The sequence below is a fragment of the Macrotis lagotis genome, chromosome 7, assembly GCF_037893015.1.
Source record: "Macrotis lagotis isolate mMagLag1 chromosome 7, bilby.v1.9.chrom.fasta, whole genome shotgun sequence".
In the NCBI taxonomy this organism is placed as follows: Eukaryota; Metazoa; Chordata; class Mammalia; order Peramelemorphia; family Peramelidae; genus Macrotis; species Macrotis lagotis.
The window spans coordinates 215,427,089-215,440,197 of NC_133664.1; the positions used below are offsets into that span (position 1 = coordinate 215,427,089).

At 37.1% G+C, this 13,109-nt stretch overlaps 1 protein-coding gene across 1 annotated transcript in view; it reads left to right on the top strand.

Annotated features, from left to right (window-relative positions):
- Positions 1-13,109, top strand: part of SLC2A13 (solute carrier family 2 member 13) — a 222,416-nt gene that overhangs the window by 126,686 nt on the left and 82,621 nt on the right. The window contains exon 4 of the mRNA XM_074194836.1: positions 10,043-10,151. Coding sequence (XP_074050937.1) covers positions 10,043-10,151 — 109 coding nt within the window. The remainder of the gene's footprint in view (positions 1-10,042; positions 10,152-13,109) is intronic.

A 13,109-nucleotide genomic window follows, 5' to 3' on the forward strand; every position in this document is an offset into this window, starting at 1 on the left:
GCTTGATTTGGTCTGATCCACCAAAGTTGGACTCACTGTAATTTGTCTGAAACATAATGGTGTCATTTCGGTCTTTTTTGATAATGAAGGACAAGAGCCAACCATACCCATATTCTCTAAGTGTAATCTCTTCAACTATATTCAACCCTTTAATTATCTTACAAGAATACAAATCTTAAGAGTTATAAAAGTATTGTTCTATTGTAGGGCTGTATGCAATTCGTGACTAACATTGTTTCCCCCTTTCTATTTACCTTTTTGTGTATCACTTGTGTCTTGTGTTTGAAGATCAAATATTTTGGTCAGTTCTGTTCTTCTTATCAGGAAATTTTGGAAGTCCACCATTTTACTGAAATCCATCTTTTCTCCTGACAGAATATGCTGAATTTTACAGGGGGGGGGGAATTTTTGGTTGTAATCTGAGGTCCTTTTGCTACTTTTGTATTTAAATTGCTTTTTTTGGCTGCTTGTGGTATTTTCTCCTTTGAGAATTCTGGATTTTGACTTTGATAGTCTTTGGAGTTTTTATCCTGGGTTCTCTTTCTGGAGATGTTCTGTGAATATTCTTTCAAGGATTATTTTGTTTTCTAGATCTAGTATATTGGTACAAGTTTCCCTGATAAAATCCTGAAAGATATTTTCTTGGCTTTTTTTTTGATCTAGACTTTCTGGTAGACCAATAATTCGTAAATTAGGTCTCCTGGATTTTTCAGATCATTTGTTTTTCCTAAAAAGGTACTTTACTTTTTCTTCAGGTTTTTTAGCATTTTGATTTTGTTTGATGGAATCTTGGTGTCTCATCTGCATTGGTTTCTATTTGCCCTGTTTTAATTTTTATACTTTTATTTTCTTCAGTTTGCTTTTGTATTTCCTGTTCCAGTTGGTTAATTTTACTTTTTGCTGACTTGTCTTCCCATTTCAGTTGCTGTTTCAGTTTTAGATGAGTTGCATTCCTTTTCTAGTTGTTCAATTTTTTTTTGAAAAGTTGTTTATTTTTACTTTTAAAGGAGTTAATTGGATAAATTTTTCACAATTTTCTTGCATGACTCTCATTTCTTTTTACTTCTTCCGCCTTTTGGTTTTTAAATTATTTCCCAAACTCTTCTATCAGGTTTTGAATTTTAATCCAATTCATAGTCTCCTTTGTGACTTTCCATGTAGGTAATCTGTCCTGGCTTTTTTTCTTCTGAGATAATATTTTTATCCTCTCCATCTGCATAATAACTTTCTATGGTTTGCATTTTTTTAGTTTTTATCCCTCATTTTGATTGTTGAGCTCTTCTCCTGTGGTATAGGGAGTATAATCCTGAGTTTTTTGTTCAGGGGCTGGGGCCTGATCCCTGGTTTATAACTGACCAAGATGTTGCCCAAGCATTTCCTATGCAGAGATATGTTATCTCCTTTATGTCCAGGTTCTGCCTCTGCAATGGTTTGTTCTTAATTCAATCTTGTCTTTGCCCAGTGTTCCTAGAGTTCAGACTTTTTCTGGGGTTGGGAACCTCCTGTTGGTTTACTATTTAGCTGCTTAGACCTACTGTTGTCTCATTGCAGGGATCTGGGCTACATTGTGGCTAAAACCCTCCTGTTGGCTTTCTCGCTCTCCCACCTAGCTGTGTTTTACTTCCCCATTTCCCTTGAAGAGACAGACCTTCATTGAAGATCCTCCACGTTGTCTATAGTTGAAAACTTATTTTGATCTTTTTTTTTTTTTGGTAGGATCTGTAGCTTTAATGTCTATGTAGAGGCTTCACTTTATGTGTTGTAGGGAAAAGCTCCAGGAGCATGAGAGCTTCATTACACCTTCTTGCCTCCATGTGGGAAGTTTAGATACTTATAATTCTTGAGAATTGTATTTTTATTAGGGAAATTAAAAGGAGTATACTCGGAAAGGGTCTAGGTAATAAATCAATACTTATAAATCTTAAGACCTGTACTTCTATTGAGACAGTTGAAAAAAGTATACTTAAATAGTGGGTGTGGATATAAAACAATTAAGACATGAGAAAAAAGGATTATACCAGGAGGACAAGGCAGAGGCTGAAGAGGATACCTAATACCACATGAAGAGACACAAAGGCCTTATTACAGTAGAGGTAGAAGCAAGGTGTAAGTATTGAGTAAATCTTATTCTCAATATATTTGGCTCAAGGAACAAATAACATATATAAGAAATTTATTCTACCCTTCAGGAAAATAGGAAGGGAAAAGGGAAAGAGGAGCTAATGGAAGGCATGGAAAATGGGAGGGGGAAAAGTCAAAGGGGAAAGGAGGAAGAAAAAGGGAGGGGGGTCTGATAGAAGAGAAGGCATATTGGGGGAGGTAATAGTCATAAATAAAACCCTGGAGAGAAGGGATAAGGTAAGAAGAGAAAGAAAAGTACAAACAAAGAGATGAAAGGATAGGAGGTAATTAAAAATAATCATAACTGTGAATGCGAATGGAATGAATTCTTCTGTAAAATAGAAGTAGATGGCAGAGTGGATTAAAAAATAGTATCCTACAATATGTTACACAAGGTAAAGGTAAAAAGGCTGAAGCATAATATATTCTGCTTCATCTGAAATGAAAAAAAAAAACAGTAGGGGTAACAATCCTGATCTCAGACAAAGCAAACTCATTAAAAGGGATGAGGAAGGAAACTACATCTTCCGAAATGGTATCATAATTTATGAAGCAATATCAGTACTAAACATATATGCATTAAATGGTATAGTATCCAAATTCTTAGAGGAGAAACAACATAATTTACAGGAAGACATGGACAGCAAAACTATACTAGTGGGAGACCTCAACCTCCTTCTCTTAGAATTAAGTAAATCTAACCATGACATCAATAGGAAGAAAGTTGAGAAGGTGAATTGGATTTTAGAAAAGTTAGATAAGATAGATCTCAGGAAAAAATTGAATGGGAATGGAAAGAAATACACCTTCTTTTCAGTATGTACAGAAAGGCAGAAATATTAAATTCATTCTTTTTAGATGATACAATACAATTATATTTAATAAAGAACTAAGGATTTTTAAACTAAAATTAATTGGAAAATAACATAATTTTAAAGAATGAAGGAATCAAATAAAAAATCATAGAAAAAATCAACAATTTCATCCAAGACAATGAAAATGATGAGGCATTATACCAAAACTTGAGGGATGCAGTCAAAGCAATTAGTAGGAATTTTTATGTCTTTAAATGCTTACATGAATAAAAATAGAAAAATAGGAGATTAATGAATTGGACATGCAACTAAAATGCTAGAAAAAAGAATAAATTAAAAATCTCCAATTAAATACCAAATTAGAAATTCTGAAAATCAAAGGAGAAATTAATGAAACTGAAAATAAGAGACTATTGAACTAACACTAAGAATTTATTTCACAGGCAAAAAATCTCATAAAATAGATAAATCTTTGGTTAATTTGATTTAAGAGAAAAGAAGAAACTAGATTATCAGTATCAAAAATGAAAAAGGTAAAGTCACCACCAATGATAAGGAAATTAAAGTAAGTATTTGGAAATAGTAATAGTAATATAAAAGGCTTACCTACATTGATCAATTCAAAGATCTGAAACAATCCTAAAGGACTCATGATGAAAAATACTGTCCATATCCAGAAAGAACTAAAGAACTCTAAGTGTTGATTGAAGTTTGATTTTCTCATTTTTCTTGCTTTTTAATGACATTGCTAATATGGAAATATGTTTTATATGATTTCATATGTATAATTCATATTATTTTTTATTTGTCTTCTTAATGAGAGGGGAGGGATTTCAGAGAGGGAGAGAATTTGGAACTGAAAATTAAAAAAGAAGAAATAGCAAAATAAAAGCTAGAGTTCAGGACTAGTTTGCCTTTTCCTTTACATCTCCTCATATAAACTTTACTGGGATTATGTAATTGAGTATCATAGTGAGTATGGTCTGGAGTCAAGAAGATTCATCTTCCTATGTTACAGTCCAGAAATCAGACAATAGTTGATGGTGTGACCCTAGGCAGTTCACTTAATCTTATTTATCACATACTTATGTGTCAGGAACTTTAAGTATTTTGTAAATATTTGATTCTTACAAGAACCCTGGGAGGTATGTACTTTTATGATTCATGTATTACAGTTGAGGAAATAGAGATAGAAAGAGGTGTGGTGACTTGCCCAGGGACACACAGTTGGTTGATGTCTAGGGGTAGATTTGAACTCAGTTCTTCTTGACTCTGGATCCTACACTTTATTTAGCAGTTGTCCACAATAAAATAAAGTAAGGAACTGCAGGTGTGGAATATTGCATACTGTCAAATCAAGTTATTTTGTCAATTCCATTTACTTCACTTTTTTCCTTTGTTACATGGAAGGCTTGAGGGGGCAGCTAGGTGGTGGAGTAGATAGAGCACCAGTCCTGGAGTCAGGAGGACCTGAGTTCAAATACTGCCTCAGTCACTTAATATTTGGTTAGCTGTGTGCTCTTGGACAAAGTCACTCTTAACCCCATTGCCAGAAAGAAAGAAAGAAAGAAAGAAAGAAAGAAAGAAAGAAAGGAAGGAAGGAAGGAAGGAAGGAAGGAAGGAAGGAAGGAAGGAAGGAAGGAAGGAAGGAAGGAAGGAAGGTTGGTTGGTTTCAGTGGTGAAAAGAAAAGAAATAAATTAAGGAATAAGCTGGCCCATTGTAAGTATTTAATAGTTGCTTGTTCATTGAATGGCATAAAAGGGAAAAAAGGCATTAATAAATCTTCTAAAATACAAAAAAAGTAATATTTAAGTTTTACTGACATCACAGATCCTACACAAATTGTAGGATCATTTTTTATTTTATTTTTTAATTCTCATTTTGTACAAATGTTTTTTTTTACATTAATAAAATATTCTTGTTTACAAGTAAACAAAATACTCCTCTCCCATGAATATAGACTTGCTTGGGCGATAAAGTAAAGGGGAGAGAAAAAAATTAAAATTAAAAAAAGAATAATAGTAATAATTGTAGGTATGGCCAGGTGGCACAATGGATGGAGCACCAGCCCTGGAGCCACGAGCATCTGAGCCCACATCCATCCCCGTAGACCCAACAATCACCCAGCCGTGTGACATGCAAGCCACCCTATCCCCACTGCCTTGCAAAAATCTAAAAGAAGAAAAAAAGACCCAAAATAAAATAAAATAGTAATAATAGTAGAGGTGGCTGGATGGCAGACAGAGCATTGGCCCCTGAGTTAGGAGCACCCGGGTCCAAATCCAGCCTCAGACACCCAAAGATCACCCTGCTATGTGGCCCCAGGCAGGCCACAATGCCCCATTTGCCCTGCACCCTCCCCCAAATAATAATAATAAAAAATGTGCTTCAGTCATTGTTCCAACACCAACAAATCTGTCATGGGTGGATCTCATTCTTTATGGTAAGTCCATCGCAAAAGTTACTTCCATATTTTTCCACTGTTGCCACTGCTGATCGCAACACCCTCCTTTCTTATTTCTCCACTACCATGTACTATATTTTCCCTCTCCTTTCACTCTGACTCTGCTGTAGGGTAGCTGAGTGGCCCAGCAGACAGATCCCTGGTCCTGGGGCCAAGAAGCCCTGAGCTGCCCTACCAACCCTTAGGCCCAGAATCCACCTGGCCCTATGGTCCTGGACAGGCCTTCCAATCCCAGCCCCGTGCAAGAAATAAAAAAGAAAATGTATTATATCTGACCACTCTCCCACCATGGTCCATCCTCTCCTCCTTTATTCACATCCGCACCCCTTCCCCCTGCTCCCCCCCTTCTTACTCCAGATGCCTATACCCCATTGAGTATATGTGCTGTTTCCTCTCCTAGCCACCTCTGATGAGAGCAAAGGTTCCCTCATTACCCCTTGCGTCCCCCCCCCTTCAATATCATTGCAAAAGCTCATTGTAATAATAAAAAAATCTTATTATATGAAATATCTTGGACTATTCCCCCTCTCCTTTTTCTTTCTCCCATTACATTTCCCTTTTTTCTATTGATGCCATTTTTACACCATATTTTTTCTTCAAATTCAGCTTTCTCCTGTGCTTCAACTGTAAAAGCTCTCTCTACCTGCTCTATTAATTGAGAAGGTTCATATGAGTTTTATCAGTGTCATTTTTCTATGCAGGAATACATGCAGTTCATCATCATTAAGTCCCTCATATTTCCCCCCCCCTCCTCCAATATCCATGCTTCACCTGAGTCCTGTATGTGAAGCTCAAACCTTCTGTTCAGCTCTGGCCATTCCAAAAGGAACATTTGAAATTCCCCTGGTACATTGAAAGTTCATCTTTTTCCTTGGAAGAGGACATTCAGCCTTGCTGGGTAATTCATTCTTGGCTGAATTCTAAGCTCTTTTGCCTTCTGGTATATTATACTCCAAGCCCTATGAGCTTCCAATGTAGTTGCTGCTAAGTCCTGTGTGATCCTGACTGTAGCTCCACAATATTTGAACTGTGTCCTTCTGGTTGCTTGTAATATTTTCTCTTTGACTTGGGAGTTCTGGAACTTGGCTATAATATTCCTAGGGGTTTGTTTTTGGGGATCTCTTTCTCAGGGGGATCGGTGGATTCTCTCCATTTCTATTTTGCCCTCTGCTTCTAGAATCTCAGGGTAATTTTCCTGTAGTAATTCTTTGAAAATGATGTCAAGGCTCTTTTCCTGATCATGACTTTCAGGTATTCCAATAATTTTTAAATTATCTTTCCTAAGTCTGTTTTTCATATCAGTTGTTTTTTCAGTGAGATATTTCACATTTCCTTCTAATTTTTCATTTTTTTGGTTTTGAAGTATTGATTCCTGATTTCTGGTAAATTCATCAATCTCCCTGAATTCTATTCTTTGTCTGAAGGATTTGTTCTCCTCAGAGAGTTTTCTTATCTCTTTTTCCATCTGGCCAATTTTGCTTTTTAAGGCATTCTTCTCCTCAATAACTTTTTGAACTGTTTTATCCATTTGACCTAAGCTGGTTTTTAGCATGCTATTTTCTTCAGCATTTTTTTTGATTTCCTTTATTAAGCTACTGACTTCATTTTCATGTTTTTCCTGCATCTCTCTCCTTTCTTTTCCCAGTTTTTCTTCCAACTCCCTCATTTGATTTTCAAAGTCTTTTTTGAGCTCTGTCATAGCCTGAGCCCAATTTCTGTTTTTCTTGGAGTCTTTAGATGCAGGAGCTTGTGCTTCCTCATCTTCAGACTGAGTATTTTGATCCTTCTTGGGCTCATTTGCAAAATATTTCTCAATAGTCTTCCTCTTATTTCTCTGCTTGCTCATTTTCCTAGCCTGGGCCTGGTTTTGGGGTGCTTCCTGAGCTTTTGGGGCACTCCCACAAGGGTCTCAGTGTGTGAGGCTCTGTCCTCCCTCCTGGTCTGTGAATGACCATAAGTGCCCTCCTCTGCCACAGGGCTGAGGTGGGGGGACCCTGCTGTTCTATGGGGGGCATAGACTGCGATCAGGATCTGAATGTGGTCAGAGCCCCAGAGTCCTGTTCCAGAGGCAGAGGACAGAGCTCTGCAGTCTCTCTTCACTCCCCTCCCTAGGTTCAATGGGCTCATGCACTGGTGGCTTCTTCTTACCGGCTCCACCTGCTTCTGTTTCCAGGTCTGGGCTGTCGAAAGACCAAGCTGCTGGCTGTGTGCCCTGAGGGCTGGGCTCCATGGGGCTCACTCTGGCAGAGGTCTCCCGCTGTTCCCCCACTTTGTGCCTGGTGCTCCCCGGGGTGCAGCTCAGGAGACTCCCCTGCTGCTGTGAGCCCAGCTCCCAGCACCCTGGGGCTGCCTCCGGGAGGCTGAAGTTCTTTGGCTCTGGGAGGACACCCCTCCGGTGGGCTTCCCCTCTGACCCCGGGGAGCAGAACCTTTCTGCTCATTTCCAGGTTACCTTGAGTAGGAGAATTGCCTCACTGGGTCCCTTTATGGGTTCTGTCTCTTGAAAGTTTAGTTAAGAGTCCTTAGCTTATGAGTTTTATCAGAGAGCTCCTAAGACTCAATCCCTTCTTGTTGCCATCTTGGCTCCGCCCCCCCCCTTAGAATCATTATTTAAAGTATTTGGAATTATTTGGGGGAGACCTTATGTGAGTCCCTACCCTTTATACAACCATATTGACTCTGCCTCCTAAAATTTCTTTTTTGTTTGTTTTTTTTCATTTTTTTTTGCAAATTTGTAAATTGCCCATTTTTCTATCATCCTCCCTTCCCTCCTCCTCCCCTTGGTTACAAATAGATTCACAAAAGTAGTACATGTACATTTGTGTTTATTAGTATGTTATATATTAGTCATTGTGTCTAAGAGGAATTACACAATATCATTTGTGTAAGAGAAAAGAAAGAAAACATAAGATAGGAAGGAAAAACATAAGATAACTTCTAGAAAAGTGAATATTGGATACATTCAGATTCTATGTCTCCCTCCCCACCATGTGAATGGCATTGTCTATAACAGTCTCTCAAATTTGTCTGTGATCTCTGACCTCAGAGGAGCTGTAACAGTCATAGATAATCAACTCACAATATTGTTCTTAATGTATACAGTGTTCTCTTGGCTCTGCTCCTTCATTCAGCATCGTGTAATTCTTTCCATGCTTCTCTAAAGTCTTATGACTCATAATTTCTTATAGAACAATAGTTATCCAAAACATTCATATACCATAACTTTTTCAGCTATTCCCAACTAATGGGCATCCCTTTAATTCCCAATTTTTTGCCACTACCAAAAGAACTGCCATAAATATTTTTGAACATTTAGGACTTTTCCCACTTTTCTATGACTTTTTTGGATATAGGTCTAGTATTTGGATAGGCCTGGGTCAAAGGATCCATTTTATTGCTCTTTGGGCTTAGCTCCAGATAACTCTTCAGAATGCCTGCATTAGTTCAAAACTCCACCAATATTTCATTAATATTCTAAATTTCCAACATTCTATCTGACATCATTTTCTTTTTATTTTTCATCTTAGCCAATTCAATAATAGGTGTCAGGTAGTTTAATTTGTATTTCTCTAATTAACAATAATTTGGAACATTTTTTCATATGATTATATTTAGTTTTAATTACTTCATTTGACCATTTATCAGTTGGGGAATGACTTGCAATCTTATAAATATAAGTTGATGTAGCATCCAGAAATCAGTATACACATTGACTACAACAATGAAAATAAAAATAATAATAATAAAGCAAAACTACTCTCTTTCTAAAGAACATCTTGGGCCTGGAGAAGAATGAGAAAATGTGACTTTCTATACTTTACTGGAGTTATTGAATATCATACAAGATCTCATATATATCCAAAGCTTTGTTTAGTTTTGCAATCTTGATTTTTAAAGTTGATGTTACATGGTATGACTCATTGGATAATGAACATGGAAGGGATATATTAAAAAATGTAAAGGGAAAAGAAATATTTTTTTTAAAAGTTCAATTGAATTAGAGTGTTCATCCAGCTTCTACTTAAAGACCCCCAGTGACTGAGAATTCATTACCCACAGAATAATCCATTCCACTTTTAGGAATTTTTAATTGTTCATTCACATTTTGGAGTCAAAATTCCTAAAGTTTGTCAACTATGTTGCAGTCATTTTTGTGTTTTTGTAAACTGGTATAAACATAGTTCACATGACAGATCTAAAGTTTCGTCCATAGCTTTGTGCATAGGAAAGGAAGTTCTAGTTGCTACGCAAAGAGTAGATTTTTAAACATTAATAAGAAGTAGTAATTCAAAAGTGAATTTTGATAAGTGTATCTCAATGAAAGATTAAAGAAAGAAAATTTAGTTTTTTCAAATGGCCATTAAATATATAATTCTTCAAGGTTTCCTTTGAAATTCTTTCCCTAAATTCTCTCATATTGATTTCAAAGTTTATCCCTAAGGATCTTCGGGTTCAATTAAATTAAATCATGTATAGTACTAAAAATTCTGGAAAAGTATATTTAGACAGTTTGTTCTTCTTAGAAATACTTAACATTGAATTATCTGATTTTTATTGAAATTTAGGGCAAGCTATTTTACTTAAGACCGTTAATATGAGAATGAAAGAGTAATACTTCTCTTTATGCTTCTTTGTTTTTAAGCCGGACCTATAATCTACAGAATGCTGACTTATCCTCCAACTCGCAGAGCTTTAATTGTGGGTTGTGGTCTACAGATGTTTCAACAGTTATCGGGCATTAATACCATCATGTATGTATTTATTTCTGACTTTAAAAAGGAATCATTGTTGATTGGGGGTTTTTCAACCTTAAAATTATTTCAAAGTTTTTGCAAGTAAATTTCACAGACTACTATAAAAATACTATTATATGCCTCCTGCATTGATTTATTCATTTAAGTTTGGTCATTAGATTAATGTGGTTTAGAGTAAGGTGGTTTATTTTGTTTTGTTTTGTTTTTAGGTTTTTGCAAGGCAATGGGTTTAAGTGGCTTGCCCAAGCTCACACACAGCTAGGTAATTATTAAGTGCCTGAGACTGGATTTGAATTCAGGTACTCCTGATTCCAGGGCCAGTGCTCTATCCACTGCGCCACCTAGTTGCCCCTAAGGTGGTTTATTTTGGCTAAAATAATTACTGATTTATTACACCTTTATGAATTGCTATATTACTATATTACTAGGTTAATGTTACTATATTACTGTATCCAATGTTTTTGTCATTTACTATATTACTGTATCCATCCAGTAAACTTTAATAACTATATATGCTTATATTATTACATATTATTATATTTTATTATTAAACTTTTATAAATATCATAGCTTAAAATTACAGTAAGATTTTGGGAATATTCTGTATTCTTGACAATACCATTGACTGTTACAATTAAAATGGCAGTTCAGAACTTATAGAGGAAATGGGTACCCAGGGTGTGTTTAAGGAAGACTATTAGCTTGTTATGAGAGCTGCTGAGCTCTCTTCAGGACTGCTTTCCACTGATGTCCACCTGAACCCACCTAACTCTCATCTGTGGCTCCAAGAAGCTATAGCAAGTACAATGGCCAGACCCCCAATAAACTGTTTCAATAGGCAGGCTAAACCAGGTTGAGGGTAACCAAGGGAGTCTCAAGCTCATTGGTGAGTAGTGAGGGGTGTCTGCCTTAAGCATGTGAAGCCTTCCATTGGTGAAATGGGTGTAAGAGAACAATTTGTTCCAATGGCCATGAAGCCAGCTGAAGCAAGTGCTTTGGTTAGAGCTTGGTTAGATCTCAAAGATGCCAAGGTCATCCACTACATCTAGTACTATCACCAGTTGTCTTGACTCAGTCTTGCTATGCTGAATCATGATGACTTTGGAAAAGAGAGTCAGGCAGATGATGTCATGAAGCTCTACCTTACTTAAATCCAATTTTCCTACACAACAAAAGACATCACTCATAAACATTCCTCAAAGTCCTGTCTTCCAGCCAAGATGGGGAGAGAAGGAAGTCACTGTGCTAAGGTTTCCTGATCTACCCTCATATATAATATGAAACAAACCTCTTAACAGAAATTCAATTGACAAAACCCAGAAAAAGAAGCTAGGTGGGGATCATGGGTGAGTGGGGGCAGAGAGTAGAAAATCAGCCCAGGGGCAGGGTTAGAGTGAGACTAACCTAGGATCAGCTGAAGAGGCATTGACTCTGGGAGCCCCAGCCTAAGAGCCAATTGGGGTGCGGAGACTTTGGCTGTGGGACTGATGATCTGGGGAACTCTGGCAGGGCTGGAGGGTGAGTTCCAGTGGGAAGAGATGCAGACATCAATCTGCTGGGCTAGAGGACCTCAGGCTCCATACTTTCACTTCAGTGGAGTCCTCTTCCCAGAACAGCCTTTTCCCTCACCCCCTCCCCAACCCCCAGGCTCAGGCATGGGCAGCAGAACTCTCTCAGTTGAATAGGAAGAGAAATTGTCCTTGTCACAGGGCATGGCCCATATTGTTCAAGGATAAAAGCATCCAGCAGTGACACCCACAGCCTCCAGATCAAAGGAAGGGGCCTCAAATCAAAGTCACAGACACTCCAAAGAAAGCAATCAGCATCCCTTACTGGCCAGCCCACTTGGAGTTATTTAACACAGTGAATTAAATAGGGATCCCAACAACAAACTTCTGTGTACCAGCCCCTTCCCCAACACAGGATCTCAGGAAAATGAAGAAAAGCCATTGGAAGGGGGTTCCATAGAAAATTACCTGGAAGGTAAAGACCCTAACTTAGAGAGATCTAGAAACTCTGAGGAGAATATGATTTGGTCTCTAGCCCAGAATGACTTCCTTGAAGAAATCAGGAAGGAGTTTAAAAGTCTACTGGAAAATTTGGGAGAGAAAATTAACACCTTACAACAAGAAAACAAATCCTTGGAAAAGACAATTGGGCAAATGCAAAAAGAAAATAATTCTCTCAAAACTTCCATTGGTCAAATAGAAAACTCTTTCCAAAATAGAATTGACCAATTAGAAAAGTAGTTGCAAAAGGTAAATGAAGAAAATTCTTCTATATAAAAAGACTGGATCCTGGAAACTAATGACTAAATGAGACATCAAATATCTAATAAACAAAACCATAAAATCAAAAAAAACAGAAGAAAATGTAAAATAGTTCATTGGCAAAACCACTGACCTCAAGAATAGAATGAGGAGAGACAACCTAAGAATCATTGGGCTTCCTTAATATATTGACGAGAAAAGAAGCCTGGACATAATATTATAGGATTTAGTGATGGAAAATTGCCCTGACATCATGGAACCAGAGGGCAAATTAATTATTGAAAGAATACATCAATCCCTTCTTGAAAGGGATCCCAAAATGAAAATGTCAAGGAATATTGTAGCCAAATTCCAGAACTATCAGATAAAAGAGAAATTCCTTCAAGCAGACAGAAAGATATAATTTAGATACCAAGGAGCCACAGTAAGGATTACCTGGTTGCATCAACATTAAGGGACTGAAGGGACTGGAATGAGATATTCCAAAAAGCAAGGGGACTTGGAATGCATTTAAGGATTCACTATCTGGCAAAAACCGAGCCTTCTCTTCCAGGGAAAAGATGAACATTTAATGAAATAGGAGATTTCCAACATTTCCTGATAAAAAGACCAGAGCTTAATAGAAAATTTTGGATTTCAAATAGGAGACTGAAGAGACACATGAAAAAGGTAAAAAAAGAGGAAG